The sequence below is a fragment of the Coturnix japonica genome, chromosome 8 (assembly GCF_001577835.2).
Source record: "Coturnix japonica isolate 7356 chromosome 8, Coturnix japonica 2.1, whole genome shotgun sequence".
NCBI lineage: Eukaryota > Metazoa > Chordata > Aves > Galliformes > Phasianidae > Coturnix > Coturnix japonica.
In genome coordinates this window covers 16685639-16711825 of record NC_029523.1, presented here as the reverse complement: position 1 = coordinate 16711825, position 26187 = coordinate 16685639, and the positions used below count along the sequence as shown (strand labels likewise).

General features: G+C 36.6%; 1 protein-coding gene and 1 long non-coding RNA gene across 5 annotated transcripts in view; one reads left to right on the top strand and one right to left on the bottom strand.

Annotated features, from left to right (window-relative positions):
• MIGA1 (mitoguardin 1) overlaps positions 1–26187 on the top strand; it is a 32955-nt gene that overhangs the window by 4799 nt on the left and 1969 nt on the right. For both annotated transcript variants that reach the window (XM_015870002.2, XM_015870001.2), the window contains exons 6-14: positions 45–181; positions 789–912; positions 18529–18629; positions 22334–22452; positions 22616–22688; positions 23030–23116; positions 23241–23339; positions 23628–23762; positions 24881–24934. In XM_015870002.2, coding sequence (XP_015725488.1) covers positions 45–181; positions 789–912; positions 18529–18629; positions 22334–22452; positions 22616–22688; positions 23030–23116; positions 23241–23339; positions 23628–23762; positions 24881–24934 — 929 coding nt within the window. The remainder of the gene's footprint in view (positions 1–44; positions 182–788; positions 913–18528; positions 18630–22333; positions 22453–22615; positions 22689–23029; positions 23117–23240; positions 23340–23627; positions 23763–24880; positions 24935–26187) is intronic.
• LOC107317384 lies at positions 919–26185 on the bottom strand. 3 transcript variants are annotated; one of them, XR_004308127.1, is made up of 7 exons: positions 25304–26185; positions 20690–21248; positions 17108–17232; positions 15641–15854; positions 10215–10337; positions 3256–3419; positions 919–2804 (listed from the first exon to the last, which is right to left on the bottom strand). It is a non-coding gene; the product is annotated as an uncharacterized LOC107317384 (long non-coding RNA). The 3 variants fall into 3 exon arrangements; XR_001556856.2 differs by lacking the exon at positions 15641–15854 and having other exon boundaries at positions 919–2439; positions 2727–2804; XR_004308126.1 differs by lacking the exon at positions 15641–15854.

Sequence of the window (26187 nt, the reverse complement as noted above, 5' to 3'; positions counted from 1 at the left end):
AAGCTGTGTCTGATGGAATGGAGGCACTCTTGATCATACTGTAGGTATGGAGCTCTTTGAAGAAGCACTGCGTCGATGGGAGCAGGCATTAACTTTCCGTAACAGGCAAGTGGAAGATGAATCAAGCTGTAGTTCCATCAAGCTGGGAGCAGGAGATGCAATTGCAGAAGAAAGTGTAGAAGTGAGTATATTTAATCTACTTTTGCTGTCCTTGCAATCCATTGCCTTTTGCTACCTGAATGTTAAACATATTTGCCAAAGCCAAGAGCAAATTCAAAGAACATGCATTTGAAGGATATCTAATTTCATGCTGCTGCATCAGTGTTTACTTCTGGACAGCATTACTGTTATCAAGTTACCAAGCATTTCTTTAACCACTTCCCTCTCTTGTACAGCTGTGAGAGAATATCTGCTTAGCAAAGATACAAGTCTTAGAAAAGATGATTATTTGTGAATATGATATGGCACTTGTGAATATTAACAAATAGTATGTTTGAACTTTATCTGTATCTCTTTGTTCTCATAAACTAAATGATTAAATATTTTGAAATAAAAATACACTTGTACAGATTTCACTCTAGTGCAGTAAGCATCAAAAATTTATAGATTTTGATCTTAGTTTTGTTATACTAAGTAAAACATACATATCTTTAGAAATGCATATGTGTTCATGCTGCTTGTAGGACACTACTGTGGCACAGCGAGCTCTTTAAAGACCGAGTAAGATTTCTTTGTAAAATCCAAGAACATAGATTGTAAATAAATGGAAAATCTATGTCTTCTTGCAGGATATCATTAGTGCTGAATTCATCCATAAGCTCGAGTCCCTGCTTCAAAGAGCTTATCGTCTTCAGGAGGAGTTTGAGGCCACCCTTGGGACCTCTGATCCTGCTTCTCTAGCTAATGATATTGGTGAGTACTACTATTTTGTTTTTATTGCTTGTATTAATACGTCTTGTGAAGGAAATTCATGGAAACATCACTGAGTAGGCTGTATTTTAATCAGTAAGTAAACAGAATAAAGTCCAGGTCTTCCACATTATTATTTAAAGCTCAATATAGTATTTGTACTTTAAATAAGAATGAACTGCTGAGAGGATTTTCTCTCCCACCCCCCATAGACTGTAGGTATATATAAGTATCTTCAGAATTCTTCACAGCTTTCTAAAGTTTATCTTGACTCAGGTATTTAAATACGTACACAGTAAAAACTGTACATCCCTTTTCTTACAGCATGGCTGTATGAAAGCATTTCAAAAGAGAGCTTCATACATTATAATGTGATAATGGGATGGAAAGTACAGTGATAATAACAGGGTGGGAAAGTCTTTGGCTACAGCATGTGAGCCCAAACACAGCAGCTGCAGAAATGCAGAAAAAGAGCTGCTTACCTTGGAAGGCCTCAGGTAGGTAGGATCTACAAGAGATGCTCTCACCTCCTCTGCCAGCCCTTAAATGAGGTCTGGGAAAGAGTGGATCCTGGCTCAACCCCTTCTGATTACTCAGGTGCATTGCTTACATCTGTGCTCCTCTGGTTTGGCCCTGCCTTCCTACCAGGTGCTCAGTCTCTGCTTCAGGCTGTGACTTAGCATTTCCTGTATAAATGTCAATCCACAATTGTGTGTGGCCCAGTGTAACTTTAAATAAATAAATAAATAGCCTGGCCCATAACAAAATGAAACCAGAAGGTCAGAAGATAGCTATTTGCAAAGCTCTCAACTTTAGAGATTGAATGTTATGATAGGTATGAGTGATTAAACCTGGGATGTTGTAATGGCAAGTCTAATAAGAGTAACTGCTGCGAGACATGCTGATTTTGTTTAAATAATTGGTTTAAGATGTTCCTAAAGCCTTATACCACTGCACCTTTTCATAATTCAGTATCAAGCATCTGATCTCAAATAACAGTCAGACTTCAAAGGCAGAACATGTTCTGGGATTAGTTTTAGTTTGTAGTCTTATTTGTTAGGCTTCAGATTTGATTTTGCTGGCACAAGGTGGCAGTGCTCTCATCTCCCAGCCTTCACATCATTCTGCAACTTCTAAATACAGATCTGAGTAAGGTGAGAATTAGGTCAAAGCTGGCTTTCTGCTATGTCTATGTACACTTGCAAACATACATAAGCAGAAAAGTGTTTGGATGTCTGAAGCCATAAGCCATAAATAAAGTTGCAGCGTGTATCCTTTTTTAAATAGAAACTTATCTGTAGCTTTTGTCCCCAGGCAAGATTAATAAAATGGAATTCAAGGGGCTCACTATATTCAGTTGTTGATTTGTTGTGTTTCCCTGGAAGCCTTCTAAAGATGTGATGCATCTTAAAAAAAGCTCCCTACTTTCCAAGCCCATTCAGTTTTTTCAAGTGTTCTTAGTAGAAATCATTTGTGATCTCCTGAGTAGATGTTGTCTCTTTCTTCATTATGAATTGTATTTATGCTGGCCTGGATGTGTAAGGGCAAAAAAGTAAAGAATTTATTTAGAGAGCTGTGCTTCACTGTTCTGGATTTGGGTTTTTCATCATTACTGTAAATTCATTACTTGAACAGCAAATATAATAGCTGAAAATGCATCACTTTTGCTGAAGGTTATTTTAGGATGTAAACAGAAGAACATCATCTCATCAAGCACTGCAGTGCTTAAAAGATTTAATACAGAGAATGTTTTTGTCCCGTATTTGTTAGATACAGAAGTATTTATTCATTCACAATTTCATAGATAATTTTCTTACCTGTAAAATATGACTAATAGATATGTGTGAATGTTTGAAGAAGGGTATTTCTGAGATCAGTGTTTTTTGGTAACTTTTCTGTGAAGAGAAAGAAAAATGTGTTTGGGAGAATCATCAAAGCTTTCTTATGTTTATGGTTTTCCTTTAATTTTTACTTGGTAACCCAGTGAAAGGAAAAGAGCTCTCAACAGACTTGCCCTTAATACCCCTAAAATGTATATGTTAACAAATAATGCTCATTTTATTTCGCTTCTCTTCGAAGCTTTGTATAAGTCTCTTACAAAATGGTAGTATGGATAATTCACATCTATAACTTACAAAAGAAGCTGGATAAAGAAAGCACCTTAATCCATCATTTACTGATCATCAGTCTTGGAAAGACGAAAATGCAGCACATGATATAGAAATTGCCAATAGAATTACTAACGAGGAAGAAAAAAAAGGGGGAAGGGGGCTGGTGAAAGAAAAAGCACAAACCAAAATGTCACGCCGATGAATTAATGGAGTTAATAATTCACTGTTCTGTTACCTCAGGTGATAAAAGCTGTAATTAGTGCCAGTCGATATGATTTCTTGGGAACTAGCACTTCTCAAACTGTAGGGTTTTGTGAGAGATGTGTGGTTTTGATACCGCATACATTAGATGATAAGTATTCGCTTGCTGACTTGAATGTTTGTTGATGCTCTGCCCCACTATAAAAGAAAAGTATTTTAGAACAATTTGTGGTCAAACACTGTAATTTTATCAACTATGTAGTTGATGATAAAATTGTTCACATGTCTTGAAGCTGATGAAAAATAATAATTTAGGTCATTAAAAGAATGGAGTAGTGAAAGGAAAGGGTTAGTAATACTGATATGAATTATCTTTTTGATTGTTTGAATATGACCAGGTATGGATTATACATAGAGATGGGAGATTTAAAAAAATAAATAGGAAAATTATGCCCCACAATGTAAGTTATCAGTACAGTGCTGCAGGGGAAAAAAAAACACAAATACTTCTAATCTTTGACTACGTGACAAGAACAGTGTCAGCATATTTACAGAGATACAATCTTGTTTCTGTATGGTTTTAGGATACTGTGTACCAGTTCTGTTCTTCATACTTCAGAAGATATGGAAATACTGGACAGCTCAAAACAAGCCATAAAAATGATGCATGTTTTGAAGAGACAAGCTCATATGTGGCTTAAGTTGTGTATGTTTAACTCTTCACTGAAGAATATACTGAGAGGAGACTTGCTTCTTCTGAATAGCTACTTACACGTGGAAAAGTTACGTGATATTGGGGAATATTTAGGCCTGGTTGTCAAAGTCGTAACTATATCCAGTTTCTGCTTGTTCAAGTGAAACAAATTAAATTCCGAATTAAGCTTGTCTTAAGGTGTGCTGAGGGTATTCCAGAGTTTTAGATAAAGGTGTTTTGTTGTTCCTTTATTATTATTATTATTATATAGTGTTTTGAGGGAGGATTTACGTCCTTTTGAGAGAAAGGGCTTAGATGGTCACTGTAGTCTTTCTGGCATTGAAGTGTCCAGCATTGTGACTGCTACTTTTTATTCATTCATACACATTTGAAAAAAAGCCTTTGTTCCCTTTAATAGGTAACCAGAAAATGCTTTGCCATGTTGGTTTCCTTGGTTGTATCTTTCCCCCCTCTGGTTAGATATATTTCATGATTTTTTCTTCAGTTTTCTCCATCTCTAGCACTTGTGATTAACCACAGCTGGAGACAGGGCTCTGACAGTGGGGCAGATGCTATCAAGTGTTATCAAAATACTTGCTACAAAACATCTGACTTTCCTTATTACAACAGCCTCAGTTACAGTGAGCTCCAAATCTGGCCAGGAAGGAAATTTTCAAAGTTAAAGTCACCCACTATTTTCTAATTTTTCAGTTTTCTCTGTAAAATATTTGATCAAACTTCTGGGGCTCCTGAAACCACTCTTCCCCCTACTTGTTTACTCATGAGAGATATTGCTCCTTCCAACATCTTGAAATGCTGTTCTTCCCAGGTTCTAATTTTCTCTAAGTAAGATGTTAGTGCTGCTGTTGACTGATGTTCTTCTAAATTCCATGCTGCTTACTTTCCAAGCCCAATAGTTTGACTGTTATGTGAGCTGTACCAGTCTCCCGTGGTCCCCATTGCTGAGTAGCTCTGCATATCATCATCACATTTCAGTGTGGAAGACTGAGGAATGAGTGCTGCAAACAGGGACACATTGCTGACATTGTCTCAGACCACAGGCTTGCTTTTCTTTTTGTGAGTACATTTACTAGTTGAAGTTGTTTGACACAATAAACAATTTGCCAACGTGCTTTGAGAGATAAACTTCTGGAGGAAGATATTGGTAATAAGCAATGTGGGAGAGTCAGGAACAAGTTACCTGGGATACTGCTAGAATACAGTCACTTGTCACTGCAACTAGTCTCTTTCATGATGTGGCTGAAGCACTTCTCTGCTGCTTTCTGTGACAGGTAAAAGATGGCTTGTCAGAGCCAGCAATCAGCACTTGAAGTGGTTGCGTGCTCTAGTCAAATATTCATCTTTACACCTGCTACATAAATACCTCTTGGGGGTAGGATTCTGCCAGGCTGTTATTGCTGTTGTTATTAATTGCAAATCATCTCTTTCAACTCAGTAACCTATTGTTGAGTTAGAAATGAATACAGCCCTGGAAAAGATTTACACTTTAAAAAGATAAAATAATGGAACGTAATTGTGTTCACATTCCCTACTGGACTTTTAGAATTATCATAGAAACCAGCAAGCTAAAAAGGAGAATTCCTGGGTGTAAAATTAAAAGAAATACATAGGGCGAAGCTGCTGCTGGTTTTGTGCTGATTGATTCTCTTAGGACTGAAGCCTGGGACTAGAAGACCTAGAAACAGGCTTTCCTGGAGCAGGCATAAGCAACTCTGAATCAGGAAGGATGCACTTGACAGAAAACTCACATCATCGTAGTGCTCCTTGTCAGTACTTAATTCCTAATTCTTACAATTATTATTTTGATTCTAGCTGTGAAAAGAAATGCTGACACTCAAGCTAATGGCGACTTGTATGTGTACTGTCCCCTAAACTTTATGACAATGTATGTATTTTTATTAATAGTAGTTACTTTTTAACTTAAAAATATTTGCTTATTTTTTGTTTATACCATTTACACCAAATAAAAGATCTGTGACGAAGGTCTGTGCTGCTGGATGATAGGTATGTCTGTTTCTTTTTTTAATTTTCTCCTCACGCTCCAAGATATGCCTGGCATTTGGGAGAGAATGAGCACAGCCTTTAACCTAGTGACAAAACGCCTGGGAGAACCTGCGTATTAGAACCCTTTTCTCTAGCTGCTCTTAAATAAGAAAGCCTTTGCATAATCAACAAAGCTAGTGAAGGATCATTTGTTATATATTTAATCAGCACAGATTTCTGTAGTGTTTTGTTGTTAGTGAATGCATGAGGTCTGTTTTTTCCTTCCTGCTTAGAAAACATAAATGGAAAATAATTAGTTTGAGAGTGCCACGCTTTATGTGGTTGCACACAAGAAATATTTCTGCTTCTAATTCTCAGATAGGCACCAATTAGAAGGCCAGCAGTTTTTAACAGTTCACTTAGTCATGCTGTCTAGTAGCACATACCATCAAGTCATTTTCAGGGTTTAACTTTTTATCACCACTTGAACGTTTTGTTTGCTTTGTGTTCCCTGAAGATAAATTTACATTAAATGATTTCTTCATTTCTTGGAGAAATGCAATTTTTTTTTTTTTCCTGGTGGCTGAAGCAGAGCTGGGATGCGGGTATTTTAAACAAAAGAAAACATTTATAATTATGGAGAAGCTTTCTTCTCTTCTTCTTCTTTCAGTCTTTTATAAATGAAAGTAATATTACTAAAAGCAAGAGCCCAGAAAAGTTACTTCAGTCTTATTTTTAAAAAAGGCAGATTTTGAATTTAATTTAGCACTCATAGTTTGTGGAAGTTCAGTAACTGCTGAAGCTTGCTGCTCTGACGTCTCCTGTAGTATAATCCAGTGCTGCAACTAACTTGTCATTTCAGATGCATGAAATGACATATCTGAATTGCAGAGGATGTTCTTCAACTATCAGTAATATCAGTAGTTAGACTTAGCTCTAAAGGCATAGTTGGCCGGTAGTAGTAATACTTCCTCTCCGAATTGAATTTGGCAAAATTCTTTACCCCAAAGTCCCTAAAGGCAGGACGCACAGACTGTGAAACTGGTAGTTAAAGGTTCCATTTAAAACTGAAAACAATAGTATTTCTGCAAGCTTTACATGTATCAAAACCAATGCTTGGTTTTCTCAGCAATATTCTGTCTATTTTAGCAGAAACTTTTGGAAGTCGGAACAGTTTTGCATGGATCTGCACAGAAGTTATCAGTATTGAAAAAGTTAATGTTTGATAATCTGTATCTGTGTTGACGTTTGATAACCTGGAGTGTATGCTTGTGTTTCTTTTACAAGTGGAAACTCAGATGCCTTTTCATTGCATAGGAAATAGATTAGTTGCAATCTTAGCAGTGGCTCAGAATAATCTTTTCTACTGGGCTAGAGCCAGCATTGGAGATCACTTATCTCCATTGTTTCTCCTTGTTCCTGACAACATGAGAGCAACTACAGTCATTTCTTTCCCGATGTCTCTCCTTCCTGCCTCCTGGTTTTCCAGGCTGTGCTTCATCTCTTACAGCCTTTCATCTTCATTCAGAACTTATTCAATGAAATTACAAATCAGCTTGTAATTTATGAAGAGCATAGCGTAATTAAAGTAAACAGCAAAACAAATATTAGATTGGCTTTTTACAAATATTGAAACAAAATATTTTTAATATTTAGTTAAGTATTTCTTTTCATTTTGTGAGAAGAGCAAACCATGAAAGTCAGTGATGACTGTCAGCACCATTATTTATATAGTCAAGGATTAGACTAGATATTGCTCCATAGACAGAAATGAAACGATGATATAAACAGAAGGGTATTGGAAATTAAAAGCTGGTTTGCGGCAGGGGCAAAGTTCATCATCCACCCTACAGTGAAGCTTGAATTAAAACCCACAACATGCTGAAATATATATAAATGTATAGATATTCCTTGATGGGGACATATAGAGTGGAACATTGTGGCATTGCTTTTAAGGTAAGTACATACTGCTGAACAGTAAGGAGTGTCACAATTCAAAGCATCAAAACAGCTGAACAGGTCAGATTATGGGTACGCATAGTCTAATATTCAGTTTCCAATAGTTGTTGGCAGTAGATTTAAAAGGAGTTTAAGAATAGACTGCATATAAAAGAGCCTTCCTTTAGCAGAACTCTTGGCTTCCAGACAATGGCTAGAGGCTGCCGTAGCCAAGTTTACCTCTGACCATCTGTTTTCAGACCTCTGAACATCCCTTCGAATCATTTTATGCTTTCAGCTTTCACAGTGTCTTATAGCTATGACTTGCCATACCTTTATCATTTTAAAATAATGAAAGGAAAAAGAAATCCACTTAGAACAGGACAGTTGCTATGAAATGTAATAAATCTTTCTCCGTGCTATTTATAATTAAATCTCTTGATAGGTTCCTTTCCCTCTTCTCATATCAACCTTGTGCATACACAAAATCTTCGTGACTGTTATTTATTGCTTCTCATTTCAGTTGAACTCTAGTCCCTCACATCTCTCTTTGTGAGAAAGCCATTGTGTACTTGTGTTTATACTGGATAGTTTTCTGTATAACTTTCCAAGCTTTAGTGTATACTCTTTCTGAATATTTTGGCCAAAATTTATTATATAAAGTTCACATGATGAAGACAAAATAAAGGCTTATAGTGACATAGTTTCTATCTCCTGATAGCTTCTGGCTTTCTGGTTGTGTTTTCTACTATACAACCTAAGAACAGTCACTTCACATATTTTCTATGAGCTGTTCCTGTTGTTGGGTTCCTATAGCTCAGGCTGTTCTTGTGCGTTCATTTGCTGTTACTAAATGGAAATCAATTGGTGAAACAAATGAGGCACTTAATAAGCTTCTTTGTTGCTCATTTTTTTTAAACTTAAATTCAGCTAGCTTAAATATCCTGCTTCTGTAGCCAACTCTGTTCCCTTGTTATCCCTTCATTTTTTCCATATATATATATATATGGAATATATATATATATATATATATATATATATTGAAAATGTGTATTTATTTTAAAGAAAATGTTGCCTTGTATCTCAGCCCACATTTTCTGTGGGAATCTCTCAATAAATTCTCACTTTGTTTTTATTTGCTGTTGGTATTTCCTTCTGATAAGAGCTATAATTTCTTTAGGAACTTTGGCAGGTGAGTTTTTTGAAAGCTTATAGGATAATTTAAATTTAGGACAAAATATAAATTAAATCACTTATCAACAAGCTATTCTTTATCAGTTGTTTGTTGCAGGATTCATACCTGCTGTCTGTAATTAGATAGCAATGAAGCCCTTACTAATAGTTTCCATTAAGCTGCCTTTAATTTGTGTCACCAGCTGTGGTGAAAAGCTGTGAGCAACAGTCAGTAGCTGAGCACTTTTATACTTAATCTTTCTTAAAAACTGCTTGTCTTTGGTGCTTATATTTGTTTTTCACCTTCTTACACATATCTACCTACTGTTTGCCTAAAGGAAGGTGATCATTTTCCCCCCCACATCAGGGCTGGATTTCCTTAAATTTTGCCTTTACTTTTGAAACAGCTTTCCAAAGGCAGGAAGTTACATTGTTGGTTATTTTTTTAATTTTTTATTTCTTTTTTATATACCACTTCTCCTCTGGTATATTCTTAACAAGCTAAGAATTTACAAATTCTTCTTCTTACTAAAGAGGATGTATATACACTTAAAGTCTGTATGTTTATATACATTCTGAATATAAATGTTCCAGAGGCAAGAAAAATCATGCCAGACAAATGGCAAACTGTGGGGGTGGGAGAAGTGTTTATTTTTCTGGCTGGAGCACTGCAGTGTGAGGTTATATAAACTGATGATCAAGAACATGTTTTGGCCCATAGGCCTAATTCCTGCTTCAGAACTTCAACTAGAAGTAATTTATTGTTGCATTAAATTCTATTTTAAGAGAGGCTTGTCTGAAACATTCTTGGGGAAAATGAAAGGAGAGCCAGAATGGGGCAAGAGAGATACAGACAGAACGATAGTTTAGTGACTATGAAGACATCAGATCTGTTAGTTTGCTAATTTAATCTTAAAAATGCATAATGTGAAGATCAGATATTGACAGAACCAAACAAAATCAGCAAATTCAGTTCTCAGCACTATAGTTCCTTTATCAGCTCAATAGGTAATTGATGCTAAAATAAATCAAATTTTACCTTCAAGGGTTTAGACCGAAAACATCATGTGCACACATGCAAGAGCCAACTATTCTTCTTAACCCATGAGATTCAACTATCAGAAGGGAAATCAGTCAGTCTTACTTGATGGTATGTCTGGTCTGTACACAATGTCCCACCTTACCTGATAATCCTGTTTGTAGCAAAGTGCTGTGCAGTATCTGATTCAGGAGCACATGCTGATCACACGAGGTTTTGTTCTCTCTACTGCTATTTAAAGCTGTCCTTGTTCTACATGCTGAAATGCCTGCAAATGTTTAAAGGCAAACCTGTAAGTATTTCCAGATAGTAAAGAACAAATGTAATTTAGACTTTATTTTCAATTAACAATGGATAAATAATATATTGACTAGATTGCAGCTTGAACTGCGTATGCTGGACTAACTGATAAGCATTGTCAAGTGTCACAGGTCAGAGTGCACTGACTGTTAAATATAATTCAGGTATTAATGTGTTGTTACTAATGCATCTAACAGTCTCAGTAATTCAGAGGAAAAACTTTTACTCAGTATTAACTTTAAAGGATTTTTATTTATCTCTGTCACATTGTCAAGGGCAAGAGGAAGACAAACAGGCCCTACTCCATAGGGCACTTAAGATATTATTTAAGTCTTAGTGCTTAAAGTTACACATGTATCTTGCTAATTTAGGTTCCTAAAGTGAATGCTGTGTGAAACTGAGTTGGCAGAAGCCAGTTGCACTCCAGAACAGATTCACTGCAGTCTGCATAATACTGGAACACTTTTCTTCCCTGAAGTAGTCTGCTTTTTAAAAAAGAATCTGTTACTCCAAATAAAAAAAGAAAATACATATTCACAGTGTTTGGTTTTTTTGTTTGTTTGGTTTGGTTTTTTTGATGCTTACTTGACTGAGTGTCAGCAATGGTTGGTTCTGTCTTCCTAACTTAAGGCCTGTTCCTGGGATAAAAACATACCTACCTGTCTTTCTTATCACTGCCTTCAGACCTGCATTGCAAGCTGATCACACGTGTGTTGACTTTATCATGCTTGTATAGTTGTAATTATACAAATGTATAGTTGTAATTACAAAGTGAATGGATAGCCAGAGGGTATATAAGGAAAAGACTCACCAGTGCTGAGGCTCACAGTTGAGATGGATGCTCTCCAATATTGAGACTTGGCACAAAAACCCCACACAAGAAAAAATCTCCAAAAAGATATGCTACCTTAGTGGTGGTCAGCCCTTAAATGGGATCTAGGAGAGGTGGAGTCAGGCTTCACCCTCTTCCAGGAGCACAGCTGAATTACCTTCACCTGTGCTCCCACAGCTGACCCATCACTTGCCTCAGGTGGTTAATCAGAGTTTCAGGCTGTGATTAAGAGTTTCCCATACAATGTTTCAAGAGTAAAGTGTTCTGTACCTTTAAAATGCATTCTTATTACCAACTGCTAGACAGTACAATTTTCTTTCAATGTAAGAACAAATGAATACGTGGGTTCCTTTTGTCAGTCTATCTCTTCTTACTTTGAAATGCAAATATCCCTGAAGCGTAATACTCTGGCTAAAGAAAAACCTTTCTAGCAACTTTGTGTTTAAAATGTCACTTCAAAGAGAACATGTTGGATGATCCCGTATTCTTCCACTGTCCAGTAAAATAGTCTATGTTCTAGGATACAAAATTATATATTTATATAAACTATGTAATGAGCGTCATAAGGCAGAAAGTTTCAAAGTTTCAGTGAGGGAAAGGAGTGAGAGGTACCATTAGAAATGAACCTGTGCAGAGATCTCAGAGATCTTGTCGAGGTTTTTCTTTTTTAGAATTTTATTAGGCTTACCCAGGCATGTTTGGCCAAATGGACAAGTTCAATTACATTTGAGATTGCTTTCAAGTCTGGTGCAAAGGTTTTTCTACCTAATGTGCTTATGGATGCCTCTGATGTAGGAATCACATTAAGTGAACTAATTCTAGATGTATAAACCTTGAAGTTAACCTTGTATTTTCTTCTCCTTTAAACGTGGTGCTGCATTTTGAATCTGCTCTGCATCACAGTGAGTTAATGTGCTATCACACTGTATGTGACTGAACAGACCATTCTATTGTCAGTAGAAAGTGCATGTGCAAAAATAGTGGCAGGTTGTGCTTGTTTTTAAGATGTGAAGAACTAAGAAAAGGCAGTGACGTTCAAATCTGATGACTAAGGCATCTGGCAATCTTCACAGTGCTGTGCTATAAATCCCCAGTGGACAGCCCACGTTTTAAAATAAGCATCATGTGAATTCAGACTAGACTTTGCTATGGCCAGAATAGATGTTACACTTGAACTCCAGGAGAGCGGAGTGCTCCTATGAAGGGGATGTGGTGACAACTCTGTTTCTCGTTTTCAAAGTCTACATTTTCAAAGAAATGAAAAAAAAACTGTTTTACGGAGGGTTTCTTAACAGTGGGATGTAGTTTACACAGAATATAAATCTCAAATTTGTTTCAGACTCTTAGATTCACATTAGGCAGAGAATCAGAGCAATAAACCAGTAGTAAAGCATTTGTTTTGTATTTACTAAGCTGATTTCTGAGCTGTCAGCACGTATGATGCATTAGTTCAGGTTATCAAGTACACATTAGATTAGCTGCTATATTTTCATTGAGTTCAGATTTCAATGATTTAGCACCAACTGTGTTTATCTTGCCTCTTCTTTGAGACTTGGAGAGCTTCTAATGCTGAAGGCTTTTTGTTTTGAGATTTGGGTTTTAAAATAAAGCATGCCACGATGATTCAGAACGTTTTCAGAGGTCACATTCTTTACAACAAGAAATTTGATTAATTTCTGACCTTTAAAAAGTAAAATAAAATCACTATAAAAATTTTCCAACTCAGTTACTAAATCTGTGGAAGGCTTGTCTAACAAATCTAAATTTTGAAAGAATAATTTCATTTATCAGCAATTCAGAATATCAGACTCGTGTTAATGTAGCTGTGTCTGATAGACCAGAAATAAACCATACTAGCATTCTTGTTTTAGGTACACTTGATGTTTACTTAGACTGAAATGATTACTTTCAGACAGGCATTTTGTGCTGTTTTTTCCTTTGCTAGATGAGAACATTCAAGGTGCTTGATTTTACTCTTTTAGAATGTACAAGCAGCAGCCAACTCGCTCTGTTTTATACATCAGTAAGCATGTGATGGTCAGTAGATAATAGAACTTCATGGACAAAGTCAATATCACAAAGGTCTGAAAATAACCAAATTATTTCAGACATTCAGGAAACTGCTTTTATTTCTTTCTGAAGTATGTGGAAAATCTCTTAAAGATTACAAGGTTATTTTAGGCAAGTTTCATCTTTTTCCAGACTGTTGTCTGCTTGAAAACTACTGAGGCATTTGTTAAGAAGGGTATAATTGGACGACTAGTTAGCTTGACCAAAGATTGCCTTTAGAAGCCTATGTAGATTTATGGGTATGAAAAGGAAAGTGAAATAGTGAATGCTCAGTACTCAGTGCTATCCCATGTCCAAGCTGTTCCTTTCCATTGAACCACTGCTCTGGTGGCTGAGCTCCTTGTCAGGCACTAATGGGCAGAAGTTGTATGTTCACCACAGGGCCTGCTGGAGGTGGAGGCACAAACCAGCAGTCAAACTCAGCAGCCAACAGCACTAGAGTGTGACATTTTTTACTTTTTTATTTTAAATGGATCTCTGATCAGCTCTTGCTTAGCGTGCTTGAGTCTGCATCCTGACAAAAGAATGGCAAGAAGTGTTTTGCTGATGCATGCTGGCATACTGGTAGGGTACAGGAGTAGGTTAGATGTTTTCAGAAAACCCTGATCTAATATATTGAGTTACAGAATCATTAAGTTTGGAAGAGAGCACTAAGAACACCTAGTCCAGCCATCAACCCTGCCTCACCATGCCCATTCACTGTGTCTCTCACTGCCATATCTCCACATCTCTTGAACACCTCCAGGGACAGTGACTGCACCTAGGTGTGTGTTTTAGGCAGTAACCGCTTTTTTTCTATACAGTAAAGTGAGATCCCCCCAGCTATAAGCGCCTTCTTGAATGCAGATATCTGTGTTACTGGTGAATGCAAATGAGGAACCTAATGATAGGTGTTAAGGCAAGAGTGGTCTGTGGTCACCCTACTCTGTCCTTGGCCAAACTTTAACTACTGCTGAACTACTACCATCTGAAGGTAGAGATTACTTTGTGTCATGTTTTTAAAATGAGTAGAAAATCCACTGCTTGCTAGGCACATCCTGGAAGACTTCATGTAATACATTAGTAACTACTTGGTAGGACTGATGACTTTTTAAAGAATACTCAGTCAACACTGTCAGCGTTATGACTATTTATAAATGTAAATAAAGCTGCTTCTGGATGCTTCAGCAACAGTGTTGACAAAACACTGCTGCATGTGACCCAGCGAGAAGACAGCAACACGTTCTTTTGAAATTGGATTGTGTGTAATTCATGCTGCTGTGCTCTCTCAACTTGACTATTGTAATTCCTTTGTTTAGGTGTGAAGCCACACACCCAAGGGATCTGACTGCTGCAAAACACAGTAGCTGTTTGGGGTAGCGTGGCAGAGCAGGGGGAACGTGTTATTTTTGGTGTACCCTGACTTTTCATAGGTGAATTTCTCTGTGAAGTTTTCTCCTTTCCAGAGTCTATAACGGGAGCTCACTGTAGGTATTTTGTAGAAGGGGTTTTCCTTCCCCATCCTGCTTTCCCACCCATTTTGTTCTGTTGAAGCAAGTGGTTGGGGACAATAGGAAGCCATGGCTTTACTGGTGGCATTCAGAACTAGATTCCTTAACTCTCAGTGAATTCTTTGTCAGCAGATAAGTGCTTTCCTTTTTTAGCTGTTGCATGCAAGTGTAAAGCTCACTTGCAAACTCGTACCACTTTTCACTTGGGGTAATAGAGAAGATAACATGTATACACTGTCCAGAATTTAAAACATTATTTTTAGGTGAATTCTTGACAAATGAATACTAAAAAGCTGATTTCTGTGCATTTCCATCTCTAAGGTCAAATGCTGTTTGGAATGTTGAGGTATTTAAGTTTTTGGTCTGCCATAACTTGGAAAACTACCAGAGACCAAACAAAGAAATATCTCAGAGTAGCACCCTATAGGTATGAAGTGTTTGGTTTTTGTGTATGTGTTTTTTATTCTTGTTCATTTGTTTTGTGGTAGTGGCTTTTTTGGTTTGATTTTTTAAAATATATATATATTTTTTAAACATTATTATTTGTTGTTATCATTATCTTTGTTTGCATAATCTTATAAAGCTGGGGTTAATTTCACAAGTTTTAGCCATATTCTGTATACTTAGCATTCTGGAATCCCCTTAATCTATCTTGAGATGCAGTTAGGTATTTTAAAGCTCTACGGCTTAGAGTCTTTATGGCAATTACTGTTGTCAGTATCGCATCTGAAATTCCACTTCATCCTCTTTACAAATATAAATGAACCCTAAATAACTCCCTGGCTTCTCAATTAAGTAAAGTGTATTTGAAGCTCACACAGTCGCTAGTATTCCTTTCTTTAAGATACGAGTCTATGTTATAACTTGGGATGACTGTACCAGCAGATGCAGCCACGGGTGGGTGGGTTCCTCCTTCAGCTGTTCATTCCAGGATTCTCATTGTGCTGCTGTCTCTTTTTTCATGTTCTTGTGTCTAAGAATGCTCTCCTGGTACTTGTATGGTATGTACTCCAGCTGCAACTGAGTTTTCACCCCACCATTTTAACAACAGTGTGTTTTCCGTGCAGTGTGGGTCCAGTGAGCACCTGCAAGGCTGAGGGTATTTTACAGTATCAGGGCTGTGGCAGCCATCAGTAGCTGACCAGGACTGTTTGTTTGTTTTGGTTAAATGTGTATTTATATGGGCTTGTCCAAGTATCAGTATTATTTGCAATCTTTTAAGAATAACTGTTTTTTCAGAGCCTGCAAATATTGTGCCTTTTGGCAACAGAAGGATTTTTTGGATGTGTGTAGGAGGGAAAATTATCCATATTCAGCAAACACTTTAAAAGATTTTGGCTAGGTGAAAGTTTTAGACCCATATTAGGAAAATTGGAATTATGACTCCTTCAGCAAATGTAAATTATTTATATTCTGATTTTAAATGAAAAAACCCAAACAGCCTAATGTTACTACAGTCAGTTATACAGCCTTAGTTAAAAAGTTAATTATAAATGATCACTAGAGGAAAAATTTTAGAGTAATTCTTCTTTTTTTCCTTTTACTCATCCTGTTTCCCCATTACTGCATCCTTATGGTTAGGGTAACGAATCAGCTTGGAGTTAGATATGTGTTTGGACATCCTCTTACACTGTCAAAAAACACATTTGATCTGGAATCTAATCCTTCACTGACATAGCAGGGTGTTTTCTTCCATTCTTCTAACACGATGTGCATTACATTTCTGGCCATTGTACTTTGTAAAGTTGGTATGAAACCACCAATTTAACTGTAGCTGGGACTTGGGTCTTCCCTATGAATGTGGCAAAGACTTCATGGGATTGAGACTAGGTTGACACATGAGACTGTTTGACAGCTGCTCTTCGTGTACATAAGAGCCTGGGTCCTTATCTTAACATCTTGATTAAAACCATCAGTAACATCATTAACAGTATTGCACATACATACTTGTAAGAGTTCATAATTTATGTTGCTATTTATGAATAGAGCTGTTTACTTCTCATGAAGTAAGTGTTGCATATTGCTTGTAGGCTGGAAATGTCAGGAAAACAGTATTTCTTTGGATTGCACTTGAACCAGGTTTTAGAGAGCTTTTCTAATTATGAGGTGTATAAACTCTAGTTTTAATTGCAGGTTTATTATGGAGAACATCTTAACCAAAATGAGAGGCCCAGTAGAAAAATTCATGCCTGGGCTGTACACCCCTGTGCAGCCCTGTGTTTAAAAGTATTATTGCAATTTCAGGAACTGCTAATGTGAAAAAGAGGTATTAGAAAAGCTTTTAATGTTATCAGAGGGATACTAATGCAAGTTATGGGTAGAAATGAGGAGGAAACATCATTTTACCTGTCTGCTCTTACCAGACAGCAGGCAAACACTTTACAGACCACAGTTTGGTTTTCTGTTCCAGCTCTTCAGATTCCAGCACACAACTGACTCTCAGTCAATTCAGATGCTGCTGTACTTTTCCTCTGTAAGAGATTAGAAGAGAGACTAAATGGTTAAGAAGGATTTGAGAGTCAAAGATATTAAAATGAAAGTTAGTAAAGTTGTGATTAGAAGTTGGAGTCTGCCTAACTCAGTGTAGTGCAGCAGCATCCAGTGAAGTCTGTGGCCAAACTTTTACCAATTTTTCCCCTTGGTGAATAGTCTCAAAGACAGAGACTTATTGTTATGTACACTTTTTGACCTGTCATTCCAAGCAAAAAAAACCAACAACCCTAACAACCACTGAAATAATAGTTAAGATATGTGGATTGTAGCACTTCAGTTGATGAGTAAACCATTCCAGTAAGTTGGCATGAGGCCACTTGCGATGTAATAGCATTTTTTATAAAGTATTGCCATAGCAACAGATCTGGATGATATTGGGTAGCTGGTTGCTGTTGACTGCTGGAAATAAAACAGACTTTTAGCAACACATGTGTAATGTCTGAAGGTAAAGTAACCCAAAATAAATGCCTGTGCTCTATTGAGAATGCAGCGCGGGGCACATCAAGCCAAAGTCTGACTTACTGGCTCATGAATTTAATCCTTCAGTGAAAGTGTTTCTGTACAGAAAACAAAGCCATGTATGCTAGCAATATGTGCTGCAGTTGACATCTGGGAATAAAATAAAGGAAAACTGAGAGACACTGTATTGCAGGTGATTTTAAGAATAGAACATCAGTTATTTTCGAGGCAAGAGTTGTAGTGCAATAGGAAGTACTGCTGGATATGTTGTCACAGTGGAAAAGAGGAAAAAGGGGATACAATGAAGATTAAAAACTTCTCTGGCTCTGCTGGAAAACCATCAAGCAGAAACTGGACAACGAAACAAAACTCAAGTGAAGCTGAAACCTGCTTTTTTATTAGTAGCCTTTTTTTTTTTTTAATAGTACTTCCCGATACTAAAACATCGAGCCTTTGTTACATGGTGCAGCCAAGTTAAAACCTCAATGAAGGATTTAGATCAATATAGCAAAGTAGAATATTTAGGTAGAAGGATCTTCAGAGGTTTATCAAAGAAAAAAGCACAACCCCTGGAAAACTTTTTTTCTCTGTTTATGCAGATGATGTTCCTAAGTCCATTTTAAAAGCAGAAAGTAATGCACTCATACTTGTATATTAGCAGGTCATAGAAGCATATATTCTCATGGTAACATGCTGTTGCGCCTTCCAAGAGAAGTACTACATGAAAATGTATATGAAATAGACTTAAGACTTAAAGCTATTAAGCTATCAGAAAATTCTATTTATCTTTTCTTCTTTTTTAATTTGTTTTATAGATAAAAATACAGACATTACTGTAAAGGATAACACGGATGATTTTTGCCTTCGAGATACATTAAGCATCGCGTCGACGGACTCTTTTGTTTCCACAGCTGAGGTAAGACTCTGGAAGACCGATTCTTGAAAGATTAATGGATCTATTTCAACAGTGAAAATAATAATTACTCGAAATTACTGTAAGGGAAGCTTGTTTCTTCTATGGAGAAAGGAAAAAAAAAAAGCCAAACAAGCATTATTTTGCTTGCTTGTAACTAGCTTCCTTAATAGCTGCAGTAATGAAATGGGAATCAGTCTGCTTATTATCTGTCTTTGGTGGCTTTTTTTGTTTGTTTGTTTGTTTTTTGAGGGGGAGAGGAGGTTGGTAGAAGGAACATGGTTACTTGGCAGTATGTTTTCACAAGTCCATCTTAAAAGTAGTTGCTTTTAAAAGTATTTCAGATTTTTGTGATTGAGAGGCATAACCAATTGGAGGCTATAATAGATCTGTTTTTCTATTTTCTTAGATAATATGAATATGTATGAAGCAGTCTTTGCTTTCTTTGGAGTCTTTTTATTTATCTGTTTATTTTTCTTTTTGTAAGAAATTATTGGTAATTGATGGGTATTCTTTTAGTATGCTGTATTCTTCATCTGACTTCCCCTCACCTTCTTGGATAAGACTGCAAAGTATACATAATGAAAGAATCTTTGGATAAGAGAATATTGCCTGTTAGCTCTTATGTGCTACAGCTCCCTTGGAGTATTTGAAAGCATTTAGTATACAGCACTGAATGAGGAACATCTCAGTTTATGGTCTCTCATGAGCTGAATAGTGCTCTTCTCCAAATTACAGAGAAAGCAATTGGTCTCTGGGCATATTCTGTGCTAGATATTACTATCATATATGCACTACAAATAAGCTTCCGTCAGCTCTTTGTTATCAAAAGAAAGTTATGACCATGTTCCTTCCTTTTCAGCTGTTCTAGCCTTTACTGATAGAACGTGCTCTCTGATCTCCTTTGTCAAATTTTACTGAAGGATTTTAAAAGATTTTCATCCTGGGCAAGAAAAAATGTTTAAAATTAACACTGAAAATAACTGCTGCAATTAGAAGGGGTAACTACTGCTTCTCAGTGTGTGTCAGCTGGAGATAGAGAACAGCGATCACTTAGAAGTAACTGGATTAGAACTGACATACCAGATAATGGATATTCTAGACATGATGGTGTCATATAGATTCATCTTGCTTATCAAATCCCCATGTATTGTTCTTGCAGATGGAAAGAAGAGGAATGTTTCAGGTTAAGGGGCTGCGTTTCTTTCAGCTTTCAATGTTCTTTCAGCAAATGGACATTTGTCCTTTCATCCTGTGCTCCATGATTGCAGTTACAGTTTTAGCAGCCATCCCAAACTGTCTTAGAAATGTTCCATAGACTGTAATAAGTGCATATACATTTTTGCCTACTGGAATCATCAGTAATTTCACCTTCTGGGAAACTGTATAGTAGTAGAATTTTTTCTGTTCACATCTTGCCACGGGCTGTATTGACAGTTACTCATTTTCTTTCTGCATTGCATCCTGTCCAAAGCAGTAGTACTTAGTGTTTTCCAAGGCTCTAGTTTTAAAGACTGGAAGCTATATCCATGTTTCTGTGCTGACACAAGTCAGATGTAGCTCACTGCCCTCAGGAAGAATACAAGCAAAGGCATGGAGAATCCTAAAACAAGACGCAGGTAGATATTTTGCTGCAAACTGATATGTACACTGCTTAGGAGGTAACAAGGCATTGTGCTGCATCACATTAGGACAAAACACAGGAGGACAGTTTTCAATAAAATAAATGTACAAAACTAGAACAGTTGGCAAGGATTAAACTGACAAATGGGGATGTGTGTATTATCATATCCCCATTTGATGAACGCTGCAGTTCAGTAGGGTATGCTAAAATTTCATCGTGGCTATGACTGATTCTGAGGATCATGTACCTGATGAGTTCTCATAGAGAATTGTGCCAATCTGGACACCTGCAGTTTACAGGTGCTCAAATCCTCATAAAGAAGCCATCTCCAAACCCAGCCAGACTTCTGTTCCCAAACACACATAGGCCTCTCCGAAACACTGCAGGAGGGACAGTAAATATAATTATTTGTCTTAAGTTATTGATACTGTTTACTTACTGTGATAAATAATGGTGTTTTCATCCTTATTTGGGACCGTCTGTTATCCTCTTGCATTTATGAGAGTTAGGATCCTTTTCGTATTCTTGTGCTCTCACCTACTGTGTGATCAAAATAGCTGCCTCCTTTGGCAAGTGTACAACAGTGAGTGTGCCAGAAAAAGGTCTCCACCTCCTCTTTCCTGGCTTCTTTTCCATTTTTCTTCTTTTCCTGTCTCCCTGACAGTGAGTTTTATTGCAGCCTCTCCATTGTTGGCACACTTGTGTTTATGATGTCTTACTTTCATATGTTGATTACAATTGAATTTGTAGTTCTGTTAGGAAATAAACTTTTCTTTGTTTGTGGAAATGTCAGTTTAGCCCAGAGCTTAGAAAATTTTTAAGACTAGTGAGAAAATCCTTAGCTGTGCTTTCCTGTCCGCTCCCCACATAATTATTTGATGAAGGTTGTCTTCTTTACTTCAAATCAGTTAAAAACAAAGCAGTGCAGGAAGCAAAACTGTCACTGAAACACAGTGTTGCCTTTTTTCTGGTTTCCCAACAGAAGTTTTAATCATTTCCTAAAACAGAGAATACCAGAGAGAATGATGTTAGCAAGTAATAGCGATATATATTCCTGTAGCTTTTATTAATGACTTGTCTTTCCTTCTTCATTACAAAAATTCAAGATGTGCCTTCCTGTTTTCCATCTGACTTCAGAATTGTGGCTATTATTGCTGCTCTGATCTTCTCAGGACTCATCATTCCCATCCTGGTCACTCCTCACATGTTCATTTAGTCCATCCAATTTCATATGGATTATTGCTTTATCTCAGAACATGTCTTGCAGTCCAGCACGCTCTCCATGCAAAACTGCGAGGAGCTACATATTTTAACAACTTCATAAAACACATGGAGAAAGGGAGGGAAGGATTCATATGTAAAAGAAAAATCTTTTTAGAGATGCAGATACCCAGAGAAATAATTCATTGATCTTCTTAATACAGGATAAGTACCATTTCTCAGAATGCAAGGAAAGCTGACTGCACCAGTAAATTGACCTTTTTATTATGGGGAGCAAGCAAGAATTCCTAAAAGGGCCAGCACTGTGTATTTTTGGTACTTCCATGTAGGTGGTTATTTTGGTAGTCAAAAAGATCCTACTGCACAGCTGAGAATTTTTTCTATTTATTAAGAAACAACTTGTGGTTGGCAAACAAAAGCACTGAGGCTGTTTGTTAGACCAGAGCAGTTAAGAAATACTGAGTTGAAAAGCTATTGTGAATTCCAAAGGTTTGATATTTTACATTTGTTTCATTGACTCATTGCTAGCAGGTAAAGCCAAACTGTCTGTAGAAAATAGGTTGGTGTCTGTGGAGAAGGCATGCTGGAAGCATATCTAGCAATTAATGTCCTTATCAAGTCTCATGCTTGTACTTGTTGGTAGGTGCTCAGTGATATGAGTAACTTCTTAGCGTAGTTTTATTTAGTAATTTTAGTTGAACGTAAAGTTGGGGGGTTTGTTTGTTTTTAAGTATTTCTAAGATGTGAGTAACTACATGTACACACTTCAATCACTATGAGAAGTAGTTTTGAGTAGATTTCTTAAAGGATCAGAAAAACTTCAGCAAATTCTTTAATGAATGTTACTTTTTTTTTCTCCCAGCTTACAGAGCACAGAGAAGCTCGTAATACCTATGGTCTAGATTCCCTTTGCCATTGTCCACTGTATGAAGAAGCAATGCACTTAGCAGAAGAAGGCAAAATTTATTCACGAGTGTTAAGGTATTGATGTATTGATTTGTCTAATTAATAATTAATTATTAATTTGCAAGAAAAGAAAACAATAAAGTTAAATGTTCTGCACAGAATACAAGATTCTCATACTGGGTATTTTTTTAGTTGAATTTTCTTGTGCTTCTCTATTTGATGTCTTTATTTTTCGTAGGACTGAAATGTTTGAATGTCTCGGAGACAGCGACTTCCTTGCTAAGCTTCATTGTATTCGACAAGCTTTCCAGGTAAGCAGAAAGCAAAGTGATCTGTCTTCTTAAGCCTAAGACGTGTGACTATGAAGTGCCACCATCAGTGCAGTATTTATGCACATGCTTTAATAATATATCCCGTAATTAAGCATATTCTTAATTATTGCTATAATTTCTCCATTTCTGTAATTCTAAAATGGGGCATCCCACTCTTGCGATTAACAAAATTTGGAATATTTACACCAAAGACTTCTTGGGAACTTGCCTGCTCTACTAGTGGTTATAATGAAGAAAACTTTATTACATTTGATTGAACTAATTAAGGTTCACTTGCTATAATCTCTGAATATGTCTATATTTTCTAAAACCTTTTCTAGATAATTCTTTCAGAAACAGCAAACAGAATATTTCTTGCTGAAAGTGGAAGAAAAATTTTATCTGCCCTAATTGTGAGAGCACGAAAGGTAAAAGCCTTTTTTCAACTAATGTTTCACTGCTAAAGTAACTTCTACCATAATTCATTTTATAATGTAAATAAACCATCTCTTGTGTTAGGTTTGCTTGACATTCATTGCTTTTACTTTGCAGAATCCAAAGAAATTTGAAGATGTCTTTGATGAAATGATATATTTCTTGGAACAAACGGATCACTGGGATAATACTGAAATGGAACTTGCTGCTAGAGGAGTGAGTGTGACTTTTTGAAGTGTTTTTACCCTTAATTGTGCCAACTGTAACAGCCAAAAATAATTCTGTATAGTTCAGAATTGTGGGAAAGTCAGCTCTGCTGTGCCTGATATTCTTGACTTAGAGAAATGGCATCCACCAGTGTACTTCAATACCAGAAAACATTTACGTCTTTTTTTCTGCTACTCTTTACATCTGTATGTTAAAACAATTAGAATATGATGCATGTTGAATTCCACTGCTGAAAGAGAAACTAAGTTACTTAGATCATGTTCTGATTTAATATAGGTAAAAAACTTGAATTTTTATGATGTTGTTCTGGACTTCATATTGATGGATTCATTTGAAGATTTAGAAAATCCACCAATATCTATACAGAATGTAGTAAACAACCGCTGGCTAAATTCCTCCTTTAAAGAAACGGTAAGTATTTGTTGTTTTCATAGTCATGGTGTTGTTGCAGTACATTACAATAAGTAGATGCTATGGTGAATATAACAATGGTGAGAGCATTCTGACATGAAATAGTTCTTCTGGTGATCTGTGCTTTATATTATTAGTGTGAATTCTCAAGAATAAGAATAAATCCATCAACTCCATAATAAAGGCTATGGGTATCATCTTGATAAAAGCATTTAATTTTGAAATAAAGAATCTACGTGCTCCTTCGGTGTAAAGACTAATTCAGCTTCCACATCAATTATATATATTGAATATACACCTGAAGTATCTTCAGCAGAAAAAAATATTGTATTATCTCTGCCAAAAGTATATAGGATGATTGAATATGCTGGAGAAAATACTTTAGCCTTGACTGCAGAAATACATTTGCTCTAAGGAAGTAAAATTTTACAAGGGAATTTTCTGTTAGCCCCATCTTAGATATTAGATCCAGATTCTGGTACATAAACCAGAGGGTCAGCAATAAGACACAAACAGCTCCTGCTACAGGTAAAGGAATACAATACCATCACACAGACACACATATTGTAAGTATGCAATTACAGCACTTCAAGAATAGTAAATTTATCATCAAGTATGAATGGAGTATCAGATGAGGATAGAATTCTGTTAAAAGCTACGAGGGGGAAAAAAGAGGAGTTCTGATATGGGTATATTGTATTATACAGACCCATATTTGGACAAAAGTACTTCGCTGAATCTGAAGCTATTGCAGGAATGTTTTTGCTAAAAGTAAAAAAGGACATTACAATGTGTTCACATGCTATTTAGTATCTAAAATAGCTACTGATGTCTGAGCACACTCTCTGGTATATAATGGACTGATGCTCAGTTAAACTGAATAGATGTTGCTAACAGTTCAACTGTAAAAAAAAACTCAAACCAACAGTGATTATCAAATCACATTTGAACTAATATACAGAAAGTGTAACAACGAATGATTTCAAAATAGCAAATATGAACACTTGATGAAAGTAGTTGTTTGCATCAGCTGATACTTTATAGTTGAAAATTTCATGTTATCCCAAGACTGCAACTAGAAGAACATACAGAAATACAACACTCTGCTTTCCTTTTAGGCTGTGGCTTCAAGCTGTTGGTCTGTACTGAAGCAGAAAAGACAGCAAATGAAGGTTAGTTGCTTTGCGAATTGTATGTACCAAAGTTACTCCAAAGAATGTGTAGTTCTGCCTTGTAGCTTTGGAAAAATTAATTATAAATCAAGCCTTATTCCTGTATACATATTAGTTTAAACAAGACTGTCACCTGAAGAAGTTCTTGTGAGGACTTACTATGAATTTTTTAGCAAAAAGTCTTACCTGAAAAATTCTCAAAGCAGTTTAGGTCAGAAACATTGCTGACAGTAGAATCTCTGATTTCTGGGTCCACACACGTACTTCAGATTTTTGCAGACCGAGGTCGCTAATTGGGGACATTCTCAATCCAATGTCTCTGCACCATCTCCACAGCTAACTATAACTCAGTCCCATTTCTTTACCTACCTGGAGCAGCTCTGCCCTCAAGGACTGCAGGATCTGTGCTGCTGCCTCTCTCAGTGCCCTTCATCATCCTGGCTTTCATGGAGAAAACTCTGCAGATTGTGAAGCAGTACTCCTCTGTGCCAGCAGCTCCACTTTTAGGGGCTTTTATGAGACCTGAAGGCAAATGCCCCCATCTCTAATATCTAACCACTTTGTAATTGGAATTGAGCTTTACTGCTGAACATCCATTGCCATTGGAAGTGATTTTGCATACCACAGCTGAGGAAGCACAACTTCAGTGATTCAAAACTGCGTGCCTGGACAAAAAGGATGGAAAAGAAAATCAGGAAACAATTAAACTGTTGTATTTGAGTGTCTGTAGAGGAAGAGCCTAATATTAGCAAAGCTTTTAACATTGTGAAGAAGGGGATAACTGGAAAGGATATTTAGATCTGCACTTCATTCCTAACTTCCAGTAGCAGAAGTTGACTTTTAGAATGGAATTGAAAGAAAGCGCTTGAATTTCTTGATAGCTTCAAATGCAGCTTTTTTTCTTTTTACAAGATTCAGCCATACACAGCATAGGATCTCAAACAGGAGTAACTGAATAAACTTATTTGATCTGTCATATGGGAGAATCAGAGTAGGTTGGTCATGAACTTTTTGGCCTTACGCCTAATAACACAAAATACCAGAGAAGTTTAAAACAAACAAACAAACAAAACCAACACCACCACTTTTCTAAAACAAGAGTTGCTTGGTAGAGTTACCTGTTATTTAAAGGAGTTCAGGTTGCCCCAACTCTGCAGCAGTCAGTTTGTTAGGCTTTTTTAAACATGTGATTTTATATAATAGGGTCTTATATTAAATGTACTGTGTAACTTTTGTCTCCCATTCTTACACCC